The sequence below is a fragment of the Corticium candelabrum genome, chromosome 2 (genome assembly GCF_963422355.1).
Source record: "Corticium candelabrum chromosome 2, ooCorCand1.1, whole genome shotgun sequence".
NCBI classification, from domain to species: domain Eukaryota; kingdom Metazoa; phylum Porifera; class Homoscleromorpha; order Homosclerophorida; family Plakinidae; genus Corticium; species Corticium candelabrum.
This window is the reverse complement of record NC_085086.1, coordinates 9,893,383-9,913,805: the sequence shown is the minus strand read 5'-3', so window position 1 is coordinate 9,913,805 and position 20,423 is coordinate 9,893,383. Positions and strand designations below refer to the sequence as shown.

General features: G+C 42.0%; 2 protein-coding genes and 1 long non-coding RNA gene across 3 annotated transcripts; all 3 read right to left on the bottom strand.

Annotated features, from left to right (window-relative positions):
- Positions 1-1,055: 1,055 nt before the first annotated feature.
- LOC134176519 (transmembrane protease serine 6-like) lies at positions 1,056-2,006 on the bottom strand. The gene is made up of 2 exons (XM_062643187.1): positions 1,997-2,006; positions 1,056-1,948 (listed from the first exon to the last, which is right to left on the bottom strand). The coding sequence occupies exons 1-2, from the start codon at positions 2,004-2,006 to the stop codon at positions 1,056-1,058; spliced, it is 903 nt and encodes a 300-aa protein (XP_062499171.1).
- Positions 2,007-4,459: 2,453 nt separating this feature from the next.
- On the bottom strand, positions 4,460-9,676 carry LOC134176518 (complement C2-like). The gene is made up of 9 exons (XM_062643186.1): positions 9,562-9,676; positions 8,808-9,143; positions 8,365-8,745; positions 8,147-8,314; positions 7,899-8,087; positions 7,128-7,328; positions 6,876-7,067; positions 6,055-6,822; positions 4,460-5,478 (listed from the first exon to the last, which is right to left on the bottom strand). The coding sequence occupies exons 1-9, from the start codon at positions 9,674-9,676 to the stop codon at positions 4,589-4,591; spliced, it is 3,240 nt and encodes a 1,079-aa protein (XP_062499170.1). The 3' UTR covers positions 4,460-4,588.
- A 2,369-nt stretch (positions 9,677-12,045) lies between these two features.
- LOC134198411 (uncharacterized) lies at positions 12,046-20,015 on the bottom strand. The gene is made up of 10 exons (XR_009972833.1): positions 19,675-20,015; positions 19,042-19,084; positions 18,938-18,976; positions 18,153-18,208; positions 16,753-16,872; positions 16,416-16,487; positions 14,208-14,260; positions 12,574-12,696; positions 12,333-12,479; positions 12,046-12,273 (listed from the first exon to the last, which is right to left on the bottom strand). It is a non-coding gene; the product is annotated as an uncharacterized LOC134198411 (long non-coding RNA).
- Positions 20,016-20,423: the final 408 nt, after the last annotated feature.

Below are 20,423 nucleotides of genomic sequence, written 5' to 3'. Positions count from 1 at the left end.
AGATTTGCACCTGTACAGATCGACAGCATATTGACTAGTAGGGTGCGGTTGGAAAAGATACGTGTATGTACTTACTTCAGTGTTCTGATAAAAGGCACGAGTTGCAACTTTTTATATGCTCTGTGCGCAAAAACATTATGATAGAAAACTTCTGGGTTATTGATGATTCTGTGGCTCTTGGTTCAGTATTGTTTTATTGGGATATGGCAGTTGTCAAACAGTAATTATTAATTTGCGTTATTGTTGTTACTATTTGAATTGCTTTACGTATTTGGCATTTCAAAAGTTTACAGGTATGCCTGTAATAGTTACATAGAAAGTGTTTCGTATACTGTACCATTGACTCGCGTATGATGTACCATTGACTTCCGTATGTCGTACCATTGACTCCCATGTGCTGTACCATTGCCTCCCGAATGCGGTACCATTGACTCCCGTATGCGGTATAACTTACTTACATATGTTATACCATTGACTCCCTTAGGCGGTACAATTGACTCCCGTATGCGGTACTGTTGACTTTCGAATGATATGCGACATAAAATAAAAATATGAAACGGTTTTACTACTAAATATACCGTACAACGAGTATTTCTAAATGATGAATTACATTCATTTTTAGTTTTTAAACTTTTGTATTTTCACTGATTTTTACATATAATATTTGGCTTAGTTTCTCTAAATAGGTACGTACTCTAAATGCATATATGCCATAAGTAATTTTTTGCGCCCAACCTAACATCTGCGATAACGTTAATGCGCTAGCACTAAAAAGGTGCGTCCGATCAGACATAAGTTTAATTAAGACAACTCCGTTTCACGAGAACAGTGGCTACAAGTATGATGTTTGTTATCTTCAGCAAATTTGAAGACATTAAAAGAAATCAGCAAAAGTAAACTTATGATGTCTGTACTTGCAATTTTATGTGCAATCATTGTCACAAAATATACTAAGAAGCCATCATATTGAAATGCCCAACTAATGTTACTCTAAAGCTTAACAACACAAACGTTGACGTCACGAAGTAATCTAGCTCAAATGTTGCATGTTAATGTCAAACCAAGCTAACTGCAGGGTTACGACACTGTTCTGTTTCTTCTTTATTGAACCATTGCTTGCATGGGTTTCTGTCCAACTTGTCTTGCACCCAATTCATTAGGTTGAGCAAGTGCGTAAATACGCTGTATTTTCCAGGCTGTCCACATCCTTCCCCCCAGCTGACTATTCCCACCATGACGTAGCTGTCGGGATCGACTTTTTTACCTTGCTTGCGCTTGCAAAACAGAGGCCCTCCAGAATCACCATCGCAAACGTTATTATTGCCGTTGCCATCTCCTGCGCAAACAGTGTAGTTTGTAATGTCATGCTTGATATAATCCGATGTGCTGGCTAAACACCCGTCTTTGTCTACAATCGGAAGATGAATTTCTTTCATGCTGGTAGTTATTGGAGTACTTTTTGCGCCTATTTCTCTCTTTTCAGTAGCTCCCCATCCTGCTGCAATGCAGGGCGTTCCTGCTTGGTAGTAGCCAAAGTCCGTTCTTGTGGGCAAACAGACTTTTCGAACGTATGAAGAACAAGATACATTGCATTTTAATTGTAACAGAGCGATGTCATAGTTTAAACTCCCACTGTCGTGTTTATAGCTATTATGGATGTGGATTTTATCAACAGCAAATGTTTTCTCAGTGTATTCTTTAACATAACGCTCCGTGTCGCCGAGGACGACCATTAGATTGTCAGGCTTAAAGCCACTAGCGCAATGAGCAGCGGTCAGAATAAAGCAGTCACTGATGAGAGCGCCTCCGCAGTGGAATACTTGGTTGTTTGAAGTTTTCTTGTAAATTGCTGCTACCCAAGGCCAAGCACCGTTTTTTGAAAAACACACTCCATTTTTCCTGTGTCTACAGGTTGGAGAATCAGATATGCCACAATCATGACAGTAGTCTAAAAGTAACAAACAGGTAACGGCTTAGTACGTCTAAAAACGTACACAGCCACACATTCCCACACACATGTACATACAAAATTTGCCACTCTTTACCGATTTCACAAAGTGATCGGTCGGTAGTTATGTTCCAATTGCCTCCGCACCCGCACAATGCTGGCAATGATTGCAGCGAATTTGAAAGCTTATATCCCTTTGAGCAATATATATTTACTTCCTCTCCAATAGCCACAATGGTAGAACCGCTGGATGCTTCCGTATTAGACGGCAATTTACAAAACATTACGGCTACAAAAATTCATAAATCATGCAAGCAATAGAGAAAATGGGTAAATTAAGATTCGATTACGTTTGCATGTAGGATTGACTGCTGGCGCCCATCCACTGTTTGTGCAAATTCGCTCTTCAACTCCAACCAGTTCGTAACCATCACAGCAAGAGTACTTTGCAGTCTTGCCAAAATTTACTACATTTACTAGACCATGTTTAGGAAGTTTTGGAAACGAACAATTAAGGCCTGCGCAAACAGAACTGTTACGAGAACAGTAATTATACCTGCTGTAGGTAGTTACCTTTCGAAAGAGCGACAATATTCAGCAAAAATCCCTTGCCTCTGTTCTTATGATAAGACGAAAATTGAATAGTAAATCCAGCTGTGTTCTTAATTCTCAACAGTTCGTCTTTTGTCGCTTTCTTCCCACTATACACTCGTGCGTTCTGACTTAGCACTTTCAGAGAGTTTCGTATGATCAGCTTATCTCCTGATCCTGCAGTACTAACAAATTTGATGTTGACGTTTGCTGATAGCAATGAAGGTCCGCTGCTAACAAACATCCACAGACAGTCCAATGAATTTGGATATTCCTCGGGAAAGTTAGGAGATCGAATCTGCTTTGAATTAGTCTTTCTTGGCTTTATATAAAACAGACCCCCACAATCTAAAAGTCAAGATATATAAATTTAGTTATAGCTTAGATTGTCAGTAAGACTACAGCTTGCATTACCAAGAGGTTTAAAAGACGCTGATATTATGGAATTTGATCCACAGCCGTCTGTAGTAACCACAACCGTCATTGAGCTTCCGGATGAAGCAATGTCCACGGAACTGAACCCTTCTTCGTAAGTGGCAATGAGTCGAGACTTCTTTGAATAACCGTCGAATACATGCAGTGTATCTCCAGGTCCAAGAGAGATACTTAAGGAGAGTTTGACTTTTTTCTTGGGTGATACGAATATCAACCACTTGCATTTCATGCAGGAGGACACTTGATGGGTACTAAGAAATCTTGTTGGCTCGCCTGCAGAATAAATCTGTCCGCCGCACTTTTCTATAGCTATTAGAAAACATCAATCCTCAACGTAAGGTACATATAGTACATAATATGCATAGTACATATGTATATACCAAAGACGCAGTACAAGAACTCGTGCACAACAAGCCCAGTAGAGTGTATGATAAAAGAGTAACAGAGTTCAAACTCATTCTGTTGGGTAGCCATAGACTTACCAGCACATTCACATGACGAACATTTGCTTTGGTCACTACAGTCCAAGTTCTTTGTCAAACCGCCATCTTGTGTGGTTACCACGACCACAATGAGGACAAGGGTCCGGACAGTCATCTCTCTTAACATTAAATTCTGAAGGTTCTGCATACACGCATCGAATAGCTCTGGCATATTGCCTTCTGAACGACTGAAACCACGGAAGCCCGTCTACTAGCACATTATGATGTAATGTCCGACGAAAATGAATGGTACGACCCGGCATAACATCTGGTGGGAAGTAAGTTCCGGTTGGTAAGCCTACGCAGCACATGTAAACGCTGTGTACAGCTTTAATGAGAGACTGAATAACGGAGACAGGAAACTTATAATCAGTGCGGTCCCCCACTTGCAACTAAACTTTATACTAGAACCCTGCCCTAGGCTCTGCCATTTGATCGAGTTTCAGTTGCATGCTGCATGCTGTAATGCAATGATTGCAGGCTAGAACTCCCCCTCATATCGTTTTTCCATTGTTTTGTAGTTTCCAACACGAGCTTGTTATTTTAAATCAGAGATGACGAGCTATTGCATAATTTCTTTGGGCAAGAAACTCACACAGAATTGCCTCTCGTTACTTAAGAGTAGAAATTAGTACCTGGCCTTTGACTGCATGGAGTGGCAAAGCCCCACGACTTCCACAAAGTCCATCAGCCACTGGGGTCCGGCTGGGACTTAAGGTGCCCACACCACAGTTGGCGTTGCAGTCGGGGCTGCTGCGAGTACGTACAGTACCTCGCCAGGCTCCAAGAGATTGAATGCTTAGCACGGGCTGTAGCTGCTGCATAATGCACATGAACTCAGCGATCTGCCTTGGGGGGGGTGTGACCGTCTAATGGCAGCTCCTTATCCATTAGCCATTTGCCCTTTTATATTTCCTTATGATGTGATATTGAATGATTTCTTTTATAATGGTACAAGTAACAGACACGAATAGACGCCGGGTACAGGTTTGTTTACTTGCGCAATAAACCTTTTGTATATGTTCTATTCAATGATCAGAAACGCTACTACAAATTAAGCAAATTCTATTTAGCTGTCCTTTACAAATCCTGTCGTATGCTCGTCTGTGCTAGCAAAAAATCACAGCAATGATTACACTATGGTTTTTGGTTTGGGACAAATTTTTTCTTCTTCATCGGGATCTCTTGGTCTCTCGCACGGTCGCGTCGACATCTCTCTATACACCCAGTCGATAAGTTTGAGCACGTGTGTGTAGACACCATACTTCTTGGGTTGTTTGCAACCTTCTCCCCAACTGACGATCCCAACGATAACATAGCTGTCCTGGTCGTTGCGTTTGCAAAAGAGCGCACCGCCGGAGTCTCCTTGGCAAGTGTCATTCCTTCCCGTTCCGTCGCCGGCACAGACAGTAAATTCCGTGACGTCCTTTCTAAACTCTTCGATCATACTTTGTCTGCACTTGTCTTGGTTAGTTATTGGCAAGTGTAGCTCTTTTAACTGAGTCGATTTTGGCCCAGCGTCCTCCGCTAACGCCACCCTCTTTGTAGCTCCCCATCCGGTAACTATACATCTTGTACCAGCTTGGTAATAGATCGAGTCACTGGCTTTTGGAAGGCAAGCCTTGCTTACACGAGGCGAACAAGTGACGTTGCAAGAAAGTTTAAGCAGTGCTATGTCTTTGTTGTATGAACCCATTCCGTTCTTTCTGTCGAATTCGGGATGTATTAATACTTGCTCGACATAAAACGCTTCTTCACTGAACTCTTGGACAAACCTCTCTGTGTCCCCGACGACTACTCGTAGATTCGATTTGTTGAAATTGTTACCCTCAAAGCAGTGTGCCGCCGTCAGGACCCAACATTCACCGATAATAGCTCCACCGCAAAGCAATTCTGGGTTGCCTCTATTCATTTTGTATATCCCAACCATCCACGGCCATGCACCGCCTTCAGCGTCGCAGTTAGCTCCATGCATCTCTCTGCAATTTGGTGTAAAACTGCGTCCGCACTCGGTACAGTAATCTAAACATTCGCATCTGATAAGATCTTGCACAACGTCGGAAACCATGTAATTAGGTCCATGGACCGCGAACATACCCGCCATTTTAATTTTTAATTTTCGAAAATTTTTACAATTTTCTTTTTTCTTTTTCAATTCTTTATAAAAAATTCATTATTCTGCTAACAAAAATAAATTAGGTTAGCATTAAATTAAATTAAATTAGACCATGTATTGCAGCCTGTTACGTTGTCGTTATAACCCTAGAATTAGAGTTAAATTCGATATCTTACTATGATGTCATAATTCCCATTGCATCATAGCTGTACTACAAATGCCCCTTGTATCTGCAATTTACAAAATTAAACATTTTAGCTGCGGTTTCTGCGCAGCACGTGACCTTCCAGCCAAACATCAATGTAAGAGTTTACTGAAAATTTTCTTAATTAGTAAACTTCTTCTCTGGCTAAACATGCACACAAATTTGCTGCTCATGGAACAATATGTCAAAAGTGATAAAACTGGTGTGTTACTGTATACTAAAGAGATTCATAGTCAAACTAATAAATTTCTGTAAGTATTAAGATTAGATTTCTTACCAACTTTAACGTGAAACGCTTTATCAAATGCTTCTCGAATGTTTTCCACCGTGCTCACTTCAAAGAAATAATCCGGTCTCGATGCCAGATTTCTCAAGCTATCTATATTGATGCCGTTCTCTTCCACTCCAAATGCTACTGTGTAGATCTCAACATTCTTTATTTTTTTCAGCATGTTCGCTTCCGGGTTGTCGTCGCCGCCCCAATTGTTGCCTCCGTCGGAAAACAAAAAGACGGCCTTGCGACAGTTTGCTCTTGTTTCATTAGCGACTACTTCGCGAGCATACTTCAAAACTCTTCCGGTGGCGGTGTTGCCTCCTTTGAATTGAGCCGCTCTTATCGCTTCGATTACTTCCTTTCTCGACGTTTTCTGTCCGAGCTTGAACTGTGGGTAAACCTTGTGATCATATGTAATGAGTTCTACTCTAGCAACGCCACCCTCAATGTCAAACAACGACGCAGAGCGGCCAACAAATTCAAGGCTGTGGTTGAAATTCACATTCCCAACGCTTTTGGAGCAGTCAACGATGTAGATAAGGTCAATACAACCCTCCCCGACGATCACAGTGCGACCTCGAGGGCAGACAGGCTGAGAATCAATAATAGGGGGCGTGCTGGGAGTAGTAGAGGGCGCGCTGGGAGTAGTAGAGGGTGCGCTGAGAGTAGGAGTTGGGGTTGGATTGGCCGACTTCTTATCGCAACCAAGAGTTCGATCAACGAAGCTTTCTTTCAACTGAACAGCCAGTTGCGCGGTGTTCTTAAACTTGCCTACAAAATTCCTAATACAGACTGATACCACGTATCTATGTAAAGAGTCTTACTTAGGCAAACAGGTGGCTCTCCATCCCAGAAAGTATTGTTAGTATTATTCGTGCGGCAATAACGCTCGTAACTTCCCTTCATGTTATAACCTGGATTGCATGCAAATGCTGCGTAGCGTTCGTTGCCAAAAGAATTGACGTTACGAAAGCCATTTTTTGGAGTCCCGGGATCGGAACAGGCCAGATAGCCGGCTGCAACGGAAGACAAACTAAGTTACAAGTAGTCAACAAGCATGCGCTGATCAACCATACCTTCACATTTGTGTATTTTAGTCTTTGGTTCCCACGAACCGCGAGAGGTACAGACTCTATAAGGGATACCATCGAGTCCATATCCTTGGGGGCATGTATAGTTGACAATGTATCCAACCGGAAATCGATAAGCGGGATCCTTGGTGACATCCGTCAAACCATTGGGACTTGGAGCGCCAGGAGGCGTTTTGCAGAACCTCTCTAAAAGTCGATGAAAATAAGAAAGTGTGCCTTTGTGTTCGTTCGTCGTACTTTAGGCTGCCCGCCTGTCTGCCTATGTTTTTATCTGTCTACGGCTTCTGTCTGTCTGTCTGCTTGTCTGTCTATTTGTTTGTCAAATACAAATGATTTAAAAACAAACTTTGTGATATTTAGTTTAGTTTAATTGAGGTCCTCCAGTGCCCAAGGGCACACTAGGTAGCAAGGTGTCTCCTTGTGTTCCTATCTTGTGCTTGCTAAGAATTTTTAAACACAACCACTCTCCTGTCTGTGTGTTGGTGTGTCTCCCTGTCTGTGTGTTTGTGTGTTTGCCTGTCTGTCTCTATGTGTGTGTGTGTGTGTGTGTGTGTGTGTGTGTGTGTGTGTGTGTGTGTGTGTATGTATGTTTGTATGTATGTCAAAGATTATAGATAAAGATTACATCTTTTCAATATACTCTACAGTTTTACTTGTTTGTTTGCTTGTCGTCTGTTTATTTATTTGTCAGTATGCATGCACCTACAGATGTATCAGCTACGGGAACATACAAATTTCCAAATTAACCACGCATACCTTCGCAAACAGGAGGGTTATCAGGCATACCCAAGCGACCATTGCAGTCACAACGAACAGAAAGTGAATCACGGTTATTTGATAAGTACTTTCCGTCAGTGCAGCCAATCTTGACGGTAGCGCCCAACCCTACGGACTGGTTGTCTTCCATGACCTTCATGTTGTGTGGCAATTTGCACGAATTCACAGCTACAGAAAGTAAATTCGTACTATAATAACATGAATAAATTATCATCAATATTTCGCACGTTTGCATGACAGCGGAGACGCAGCAGACCATCTTCCACCATTACATACATTTGTGTTGTCACCATCAAGCGCAAATCCTTTGCAACAAGTGTATTTGGCTTTCTTTCCGTAATTTATGATTGTCCGTTTGCTGTTCTTTAAAGATTTTGCGCGTGCGCAGGCAGTATCTAAAAGAAAAAGTTGCAGACACGTATTGTGTACTCATTTATTTATTTACCCGAAGACATTGATGTGACAGTTAATTCAAATCCTTTGCCAGCCTTCTTTTTGTCATCTGTAGTAAAACGTACGCTTATCCCGGGGACATTTCGTAGTCGCACGATTGCTTGTCGAGGTTTGAGGCGACGGGGCCCAGAAAATGATTGTACACTTCCTTTGTTGTCAAGAGATTGAATCCTCAGCTTGTCCTTTGCATCGCTTGTTTTGAAGGATGTAACTTCCATATTTGTCGAGAACAACGACGCTTCAGCGCTAACGAACGTCCACAAGCAATAGAGGTTTTTGGGGTACGGTCTAGGGAAATTCGGAGAGGTAATTGTCTTTTTCTTTTTGTTGGATTTACTACTAGTAGGGTACAACCAGACTAGCTGTCCACAATCTGCAAGAGAAATTTAATAATTTTACGCATTCAGCCTGAAGGTTATGTTAATTAATTTCTACCTGTTGGACGAAATGATGCTGACAACTTCGTATCCGGGCCACACGAGTCGGTCATTAGACGAAGAGTCATTTGGCTCCCGGATGATATTAGTTCCGTTGCTTCGTCTCCCTCTGAGTACTTGACAATGAGACGAGAGGAAGAATCAGGTCCGTCGAATATTCTCAATTGATCTCCTTCTCCGAGATCAAAATCTTTGAAGGTGAGTAGGACTCTCTTCCCCCGAGGAACCGTCAACACCCACGTACAGTTGTTACACGCTCTGCTTCCAACTGTAGGAAGCTGAAAAGACGTAGTAGTAGTACTGAACACGAGTGTTCCTCCACAGGAACTAGTACCTGCAAGACATAGACAGTTACTGATACCAGCTCATCAGCTGTTTTGAACTTGGACCAGTCCATCACATTCATGAGCATGTTCTAGGCATCTACAATCTAGCAGCTGTAGTACTATGCACTAGCTGCTAGTAATGGTGCATAGCCCTGCATGGCTCTAATTAGTGTACGGTACAGTACGTTATCAAGAGACGGTCCAACGGCTGGTAGCTACCTGCTATACATAGACACTCAGACCGATACCAGCTCACCAGCTATGTTGGAGTATGCATGCATGCAGCACATTACATGCATGAGCATGTACAACTCTAGCAACTATGCACTAGCTGGTATAGGGATGTTGTATAGCCCTGCATGGCTCTAACTATAGTGTACAGTACAATACGAGATCAAGAGACAGTCCAATGGCGTGCCAACTCACGGGAACATTCGCACGACGTGCACTGCGTTCTGTCGTCGCAATTCAGATATTGTGCTACTGCAAGTCTCTGAAGAGACGCAACGACGCAAAGGAGAATCAACGCTTCACGTGACATCTCTGATCGTCACACCAGCCCGAGTGATAACTGGGTCTACTGTCGTCTGATTCACCACTATATGGGCGTTACGTATCTTAAAACAAGGATACGCATGATTAGTCACACCTCTGTTACGTAAACTGCGGTGTATTTTCCTAACGCTTTTGAAACGCACTCAGTGTAGGTCAGTTTTGTGTCGTTTCTACAGCCAAATAACGCCGTCTATACTGTGTGGGCAGTGTTTGACTAGTGCATGAAGTGTGTTCCTCTCTAGCATCTGACTGCAGCAAGCAGCCAGCTCAATCAGCTGGAACACCGCCTTCTGTGGGCGGGTGGTCCGGGGGCGGTTGTGGGCGGGCTACACCCCCGGACTGTATCCTTACTTACGGGTCAAGTTGTGCAACGCAGTAGCGTCACTGCTTCACAATGAATGCAAGACAATAGAGTAGAAGTGTGAAGTTGTACCTATGCCATTTACAGACAGTGCGGACGTAGGTGTTAGTGAAAATTGAAAGGCTATAGGACTGCGGTTAGGCGCAGCTAGTTTGTCTGGTTGTACCCTACCTACTAATGAATGGAGTTAAGTTATATTTATGCCATAGAGATCACAACGAAAACGAGCACTGCCATGGCCGCTGTATCGGTACAGCGCACTTGATAGGTAGCATTCTAATCAGCAATTTGACTAAATGACCATTAGACGGTATCCTGTCCAAGCCATGCAAACAGTACAGTGTATTAAAATGCACTTGAGGTGAAGACGTGCATGCTATCGTACTACATTACATCTTGCAACTAAACGTCTTGTTTTATTGAAGGTACGAAAACCTTTTTGCTGCAGCCGCTACCAACATTTGCATTGATCACATCAAATACGACAATTTGAAATTCATATTTAAATATTGACAAAAATAATTTTATTTAGTCCAACTTTTGTGGAAAATTTCTGGCTGGCGTTTCACTTGTAATACAGGCTATACTAATAGATACCGGTAAGGTTTACTACAAGATTATTGAAACAAGTTCAAACAAGTTCTGCACGATCTAAATAACGCAGGATACGTAAGACAGTATACAATGAATTTCCTGGGTGGGAACACTTGCAGACTGTATTTCCTGGGTGGGAACACTTGCAGACTGTATTACACTTTGAAACTGAGCTTCTCACCAAAGCAGCAGATTTTATAATTTTTTAATATTTGTGATTTATTTCTATTTAATTTATTCAGAGAGAGAGAGAGAGAGAGAGAGAGAGAGAGAGAGAGAGAGAGAGAGAGAGAGAGAGAGAGAGAGAGAGAGAGAGAGAGAGAGAGAGAGAGAGAGAGAGAGTGGTGACTGTGACCCAAAGCACTGAACAACTAACCAGCGACGGAAGGTGAGTTTCATTCGCAAAGTGTACAGCCCCAATCGGATAATTGCCTGGCTGAGTCGGATAATTGCTTGGCTGAGTCGGATAATTGGTTGCCCCAACCAGATAATTGATCGCCTGACGAGGATAATTGGTTGCCCCAATCGAATAATTGGTTGACCGAGTCCGATAATTGTTTTCCCCAACCGGATAATTGCCCGGGAAATACTGTAGTAGTAATAGTAGTAGTAGTAGTAGTTCCATCAACTGGATAAGATGTCACATTGGCTTTGCCTTATTACGCGCATCCATTGTGTGTCTCAGAGGCTGCAGAACAAGAAGAACACCTATCAACAAAGGCATACTCTTGGCTTGGGCTGAGAGTAGACTACATTGCAGTAATTAAATTTTAGAATTAAATATGTGTTTAATGTAATTGTTTTGCGTATGTTGCGTACGGTACGTTTGCTTAATTATTTATCTTCGTATGATAGAGTTTGATTTTCAAATACACCAGTTTTCTCAGTAGTAGTACACTGCTAAAATTAAACTGTCTCCAGAACACTCTAGAGTACTCGAATCATGCAACCATATATAGGAACACTAGATTGAGTGCACTATAGACACCCTGAAAAGTGCTCAAATTCGACAACCTGTCTGGTGGTCATGCAGCACCATACTAGTGCAACTCCTTTAGTATTCATGAAGCATTGTAATAGTGAGCCTGGGACATTATGTTAGTCTGTACACTGCAACACCCTATTATCACCTGTCCTATGTATCACCTGTCCAATAATTGTATTGACCTAAAATTTCAATTAAACATAATTAAAGTTCCACACGCCTGGCCCCTGTTGGTGAAACAACAGCCTAAGAGGCAGACCAGAACTTGTTCAAAACTCTCCATTGCATTATACAGTACTCAACTACCTGGAGGTATGAAAACCAGGTAGAAATATACATTGACTCAATGAGATATGACCTATATATATATATATATATATATATATATATATATATATATATATATAGGCAAATGTAGGAACAAGAAAATAAAGTGATTTACTGATAGAGTCCAAGAAGAAGTATATCATCATCTTGACCACGCAGTACTTGCTGCAAGTTCTTCCATAACGTGCCGTCCACTATGATAGATTGCCTAGATCGTTCTCTGACCATGTAGGTCATACTCCTATGATGTCACAAATTGGTAAGAGTGAGTAACAATTAGTCCTGAAGTCTTGAAAAAGTGACCTAAGTATGATATCTAATTAAACGAAAACAAATCAAGACATGTTACCATGCAACTTGTGCTAACAGACATACTTCATTTGCGCACTTGAAACCAGAGAAACGGATCGATGCAATGCTCTGGAATTATAGCAGAGATTTCAGAAACATGCATGAAGTACGGACCAATCAAGAATGTTATTGCATACAGAAGATCTCTTTCTTTAGCTGATGTGAGCATAGCTGCACATACAAATCCATTAGGCTACTCTGGTAAACTGAACTGGAGCATACACTACGAAGTGTACAGTACTCCATAGTAATCCTTTCACTTTACCTTGATCTGCAGTACTCCAAATAGCAACTGCTATGAACACATAAGAAAAGGCATCGAGAAACATCATTCATCTTTCAGGTTATCAGCCTCAACGGATGGAAGAAACCAATGATGTGCAACCAGCTGCAAAGAAACAAATGTCAGAAAAACAGACAAACAGACAGACAAGCACACGCGCACGTGCACACACACACACACACACACACAAATAGACAGACAAACAGGCACACAGACAGACCGACAGTGTTTTATCAATTTTCAACTTTAAAGACACAACAGGCAAATCTTCAGAAGTAAAATCCTCATCAGTGCATTACTCTGTTCATCAATTCAGACCTAATGGATTAAAAACTGATTTGCCTATCCCTACCTGACCATGTGAGACGCAATGACAGACAGACAGACACACAGACTGGAGGCTCAGTAGTCAAAGTTGTTCCACTGGTTATGAAACATTTGGATCATGGGGAGAAGCAAGGAAATTTTTGCAGAAACTGGCAGCTTTTCATCAGATGGAGCAGGAATACCTAATGCTGCGGAATATTTAGACTTTTAGAGGAAAAGATTTTCTGTACAATGACAGAAGTGTAATGTTCAAGTTATATCAAAGAAACTTAGCATGTTGTGCGGTGGGTCTGAGAGGCCTGATTCTCTCGGCACCAAATTTTTTTCCTCATTAGTCTTAGTTATATATTAAGTGTTTTAGTTTGCTGTAATGTTAGCTTTCAATGAACATTAGTCTAGTTGTATTACTGTATTTCTTTGCAGAATTGTATCATAGTTTGATGTAAGAAATAAAAGACAGACAGACACACAGACAGGCAGATAGACAGACAAACAGACAGACAGACAGACAGACAGATGTTGGGAAGAGAAAGCTGAAGACTACTTGAAGAAACTGTCACAGCTATCAAGAGATGAAGACGAAAAGCCAAATGCATCAACCTTCTGTGTTTTCCGTGTGTCTCCAACGATCAAATCCTATACTAGAGTGATTGGCCGAAAAATAAAGAAGATTGTTTCAAGAGACATCCACATAAACATACATAGTTGTAGGTAGAACCAAACCCTATCGGCTTGGGTAGTACTTACTTGCTTTGCTTAGATCGTGCATAATAGTTCAATGTTTGAAAATATATCTATTAACTATATAGAGATGAAGGAAGAAACAATTTCTCAGATTTTGAGACACATTGGAGGAGACGCTTGTCAGTACAACTTCAGCGTTGCAATGCCTCGGTGTTGGCTAGAAAGATGATCAGAGTAACATATGGACAGAAAGCTGGCCAGAGTCTAGATGCTGTTCAACTTTCAATTCAGTAAACTAAATTTTGGTTTGTAGGCTCTGTAGGGGAGCTTTTTAATGCTACTTGCTATTCGTGTAATTGTAATTGTAGTTGTGACACTTGTTGTTCATTAGCTTTTACTTTAGTTTCATATGTATTAGCATTGATGTATAAAAATATATGAAAATTTGACAGACAGACAGACAGACAGACAGACAAATAGACAGAAAGACAGACAGACCCAAATCCACACACAAGTAGACAAGCAGGCAAACGAAATGACATACCAACACACAAACAGATAATCCACCACCACAAGTCCATGCAATGCATATTCAAACATCGTACCTGGCGTAGAAGTGGCAGTGGACACATGTCCCTTAATTCAAATGAGGTAGAAGCTGTATCAAATGCAACACAAAGATATGTATGTACCATGATACATCAAATACTATCACAGTCAATCTACACATTTATCAAAGTAAAGAAACAAACAGCTGCATGCAGTCAAATACAAAGAGGCGAATAGACATTAATCAATAAAGAACAAAGCAAACAAACCAACCAACAGACAAACAGACAGACACACAGACAAACATACCTGGGAAGAGAACACCAATGCTTTTCGTTTGTTCTGCAGTTAAAGGAGAACTCCCACGATTTTCAAGTTGGGGTCAGATACAAGATTTCTATATCTTGACTGCACTCGAAAACTTTGAGTTCCCTCCATTGCTTCTGTAACGTAGGAAAAGCACCGCAAAGAGAGGGAGTGTTAGCATAGGCGTGGTTGATGACGCAGTTGGTGCATGACCTCCATGTGTTGTGCACAAGCCGTGCTATCTACCTGGCTTATTCGACGTGAAATGGTCCACTGCATTGCTTTTGACTGTAGCCACAACAGTAGCGACATCGCCAGAGATGCCAGCTTCTTCAGGCTTCCTCTCAAGAAGCCAGATTTGCTAGAATCATGGCTAGCAAAGTTACGTCTGGTGGATCCGCCTAGCTCAAAAAACCACCGCGTTTGTTCGGATCACTTTGAGTCATACAACGCATGCTGGAATGACACGTCTGATACCCTTGCCCAGCCTCTCGTACACCCAGCAAGTAAATTACCTGTACACAGTTAGTCGCAGCAGCCTGCGTGAAAATTTTACATAGGCAAACCAGTCCATGTTCGTCTAGATGCTACTCACCTGGAAGTTAGTGGCTCTCTGATGGGATCCCGTCGCCATTAATTAAATTAAGACTACAGCTGTTCGAAGAACGTCTTCATTGAAACACACAGCAAGGAAGTTCTCATGCTGCGTAATAATTACAGATCAGATCCTGAAGCTTCCACCCTATGCCCTAGTTCGTCCACTTCCTGGCAGCACAAGCACTCAGCTACGCTAGGCATTACAGAACACCTGTTGCAGCTGCACCAATCAGTGTTCCTAACTCGATTTTCGTTCTCATCGGACAGATCTTCACCGGTGATCTGTCTGCCGTCAAGGCCGTCAATGTATTCAACTGCGTTGATGTCACGCTGAGTAGGTCCGTACTCTTGCTCGAAACTGTAAGGTCGAACACCAGACAGAAAAGAACAACGCGTATGCCTTCGAATCCGTCCGCAACTGCATCTAACCCGATGGCATGCGTGTGTGGCTTTGCACCAATGACGTCATGTACCTCGCTTACCCGACACGGCCCTTTCTTTCGACGTTTCTCCTGCCGTGAAGATGTCGTGCACAAAACCTATGTCTCTTCGAATTGTCGGTTTATGGAAGGGACTTGTATCTGACCCCAACTTGAAAATCGTGGGAGTTCTCCTTTAATGTGGTGTGTAAGCTTTTTCAACAACACAGAAAGACAGACAAACCGACAGACAAACAGACAGACAAAAAGACAGATACACGAAAGGACGGACGGGCGGGCAAGTGGGCAGGCAAACAAACAAGCAAGCAGGCAGGCAAGCAGCCAGCCTAAATCCTACAAAGAAATCCTAAATGTCTGGAGCTGCCTTTCAGAGGTCACGCCGCCAGCTGTTAGGCTGGCCCTTGTGTGCTACTCAGGGAACTCTGGGCCTGCGCTAGCAAACTCCTGGAGCATGGCCAGGCACTCACAGGAGCACCGACTTGTGAAGCCAACTGTGATGTGAGCACCCGAAGTCTAACCAGGACCCCAGTGGCTGATGTCATGTCACAGACGATGGCTGCTTAGAACCCCAGTCAATGACCAGGTACTCATTTATACTCCTGAGTCGAGAGAAGCAAATGTGTGTTAGTTTCTTGCTTAAGGAAATTATGCCATGGCTTGCCATCACTGTGCCTTGAACCTGTGACCCTTCAAGGTTTCGGATGCAAACACTCCGTAAGATGACTCTCTAACCAACAGAGCTATCGCACCACCAGCCAGCCAGCCAGCCAGGCAAACACACACAGAGACCACACATACACATGCAGACAGATAAACAGCTACAATCCCAAGAAACAAGGAGACAAATAGCAGAACAAAAATGGCATACAAACACACAAAGAACAAGAAATCACAACCACACAAGTCCAAAACAACACATACCCAATCACTTGTGCCTGGTTTCAAGATCGAGCAGCAGTGAACACATTTGCCTTGATTGAACTGACGTAGAAGCTACATCAAACGCAAACCAAAGATACATATGTACCATAATAAATCAAACTGTTAGAGGTAGTATCACAAACAGACAAATTTTTAAAAAAGAAGGAAAGCAAACACAAAATATACCAGACACACAGACAAACAGAAAGACATATAAACAGGCAGACAGACACATAACAAACAGTGGGTATACAGGCAATAACCCAATGGAGGAAGACCTAGACATAGCCACAATCCTCACAAACAAGGAGGCAAACACAATGACAGATGAACTCACCAATAGACGCTAAAAATGACCACCACAAGTCCATAACAACTGCATACCCAATCACTCAGTCTGTAAATGGTTTCCATAGCAGAAGCAGATATACTTGCCTTGATTTAACAGATGCATAAGCTGTATCAAATGCAAAACAGAGGCATGTAATTACGAGTCATGATAAATTAAACAAATCATTAGTAGTATTAAATCCACAAATTCCTAAAAGTAGATAAAACAGGCAGCTGCAGGCAGTCAAAACAGAACAATAAACAAAAGTTGAGTAAGGAAGAGGGCACACAGTGACACACACACACACACACACACACACACACACACACACACACACACACACACACACACACACACACACACACACCACACACACACACACACACACACACACACACACACACACACACACACACACACACACATACACACACGCACACACACAGATAAACAGACAGACAAGCAGACAGGTAGGCAGGCAGGCAGGCAGCCAAACAATCCATAGACAAAGTTGGCGAACTCATGCAACATTGGCAAGTTTATTGATTTTAGCAGATAACATTTTCCCATACAGCTACAACATGTAATGCGTAGGTTAGTTATCATCAGAAGCTGTCAATACCCGATGCTGAAAGCGTGGGTGGCAGCGAACATGCATGCATGATGTATGTATGTACGTACGTATGTATGTATGTATGTATGTATATGAATGTATGCATGCATGTACGTACGTATGTGTGTACTACAATACAAGGAAACCAAACCATTCCCTTCCTGCCCCAAAGATGTGGATAGTTCCAGACTACCACTACAAATAGATAAGTCGCAATGGTATAAGTCCACAGAATCTAACAGCAATCCTTGATAAAATATTCTAGAACCGTAGGTTCAGAGGTTTATTGAGTACTGCTGTAGAGCATTTTGCAGCATCCGTGAAAAGGAATAGGAATATATAGTTAGACACGGCAGTCACGTGTGAGGAAATCAACTTCAAAATATTAAACTAGAAGAAGGCAAAAGTCATGAGTTGACTATGTGAGAGGCAATGATAGACAGACAGACAGACAGTTTGACTCTTAGTCGTACTTAGGGACCTCTTGGGTCCTAGCTGTCCTAGAACTTGCTGATTTTTAGCGTAGACTGTAATAATGTCTTGTATAAGAAATACATGTATTGACAGACAGACAGACAGACAGACAGACAGACAGACAGACAGACAGACAGACAGACAGGCATGCAGGCAGCCAGACAAACAGGCAGGCAGCCAACCAGGAAAACAGACAAATAGACAGATAAACAGACAGATAAATAGACAAACAAATAAACAAATAAAAAGACAAACAAACATAGACAGATAGAAAGATCAAGAGACACAAAGACAAACAGCAAAACAAGTAAAAGCATACCCGATAACTCTGTGTCTCATTCGAAAATAGGCAGTGTGCGATTCATCCACATATTCCTAAAAATAAAGATAAATGCCAACAAATAGTAACTGACGCCCAAATATCACCCACAGCCCATGGAGAACTGAGACCAACATAGACCGTCACCAATGGTAAACAGTGGGCAACTACCGTAAGCAACAGAAGAACCATCTCCAGCACCGACAACACATCAAAACAGTAAACAAACCAAACATAACGACGGAAACACCACTGCATGCAACACTGTCCATGCGCCATTAACATTCGGGACCCTCAGAGTATGTGCTGCTCAGCAGGAAACAAAAAAAACTGATAATCTCTTGGAAAGCACACGTGATACAATGACACATTCCCACTGAGTCTAGATCTATGCTGACCATGAGCTGTCTACAAGTAGATGCTAAAGACTTGTCTAATAGCAGAGTCAGAGAAAGAAGCAAGTAGTCCGTAGTAAGTGAATGGATGTTTTCAGAAATTTAATGAGACTAGTAGAAGTGGGAAAGATTCTAATATGGGCGGGATTTCACACAGAGTAAGTCTGCCTGAATACAGTCTAAATATGTAGGCCATAATATACATTATATGTTCAACAAATCGTTCCTCCTACTCATGTGCTTCCAACTAACGTTCGTTTTGCTGCTATACAGTAGGACGTATATCTTTATTAGGTTTGCCGACATCTTCAGCACTTTTTAGTATAGCATAATAAAACTGGTTGACTATAATAATAAGCCTTATACTATGATATATTGAGAACATCATACCTGAGTCTTTCATGGAGTTATCCAAAGAACCAGCTTTGTCTAGCAAGAGACACATGAAAACTGAATATTAGCTATGTATACCATATATACAATTTAATTCATACCTAAAGTTTCAAGGAAATCACCTGGCAGCAGGCTTATGCATTCCTATAAGAGAAATGACAAATAGTTGGTTACTATAGCTACTCTGTAGCAACATTCTTGTGCTGTGTATCCCAAGCTTAAAGAAGACATACATGCATGTGCATAGTGAGATACCTATTAGTGGAAATTATCCCTTAGGTACAGTTGCATGCACAACACATACATGTATGCAGCTACAGTAGGAGGAATTAATTAATTAAGTCAAAAGTAAATACACCCACACATCAACATGCATGCAGTTTATACAACTATATGCAGTTTCCACAGTAATGACCAAGTGGAACCTAATTAATTGCATCTAAAAGAAGAAGGTACAATATCGAAATACTTGAAGTATCCCTAAGTGCTATGGACATATGCATGAAATATCAAACAATTAAAGTAGCTAAAAGCACCCTGCATGAGATGCATGGAAACATGCATCTAATGGTTTATCAAACAAGAATTTTCTGTTGGCAATATGCATGCATTAGCTAATGCAACATATTGTGGACATCACCTAGAAATCAAGCCAGCCACTCAACTTTAGCTAAACAGCACAATTTACGTATACGCGACACCCATCCTTGTAGTAGTTTATACGTAAACATTACCTGCTGCGGGCAGGACCGGAATTTTACTCATTGGTGGAATCTCTTCCGCCTCGTCGATCGAGATCCACGCATGAGTCCCACCCACACTTTGCTCCAAATTCGGAACCAAGGGTTTCTAGAAACCGCGTCGCCGTACTTCGTATGGGCTGCCTTTTCGATTTCTCTCCCCGCTTGAAATCGTTACTGGAGTTCTTCGTTCTCCGAAGCAGAGAAGATCGAATCTTCTGTGAATTGGCACCGATCGCGACATCCATCCTACTTGCCCTGCCACGTGCTCTGCCGATATTGAGCACAACGAAAATACCAAAGAAGATGACGCAAACATTCGGCATTCTTTCGCAGATGTGTCAAGTCTACTCTGAATGCCCGTATCTAGGTATATAGACATATTTGGGGGCGGAACTTCTACAGCATGCGCAATCGCGAGGGTAACAGGCACCTTTCGCCGATCTCGTTGTACACAAAGTACACGGTCTGCTTCTGAACCGTAGATCATGTTGCCGTTGACTAGGCTTTGTAAGTAAGTTCACTACTGTAGTAGAGTAATTACGGGACTGCGGGACTACCCCTAGTACTCATTAGCATACTGATAATATATGACACTACATAGTACTGTGGCATGTGATTAGCCAGCTTGGTGTAGTCTGGTGTAGTATTGCGTAGACACTGTAAGCGAGCTGCAATAGAACCAATATATTGTCGGTAACGACGCAACAACTACTTTCCATTTCGCGCATCTTGTGAGAGAC

Bases quoted from the DNA above. Each gene is read 5' to 3' on its own strand.
- LOC134176518 (XM_062643186.1), bottom strand. From the start codon at position 9,676: ATGTCACGTGAAGCGTTGATTCTCCTTTGCGTCGTTGCGTCTCTTCAG. The intron at 8,746-8,807 runs GTAGAAATTAAT...TTTCTCTTGCAG, and splicing joins AGCATCATTTCGTCCAACAG to ATTGTGGACAGCTAGTCTGG. The intron at 7,068-7,127 runs GTATGGTTGATC...CTTCCGTTGCAG, and splicing joins TAAAATACACAAATGTGAAG to CCGGCTATCTGGCCTGTTCC.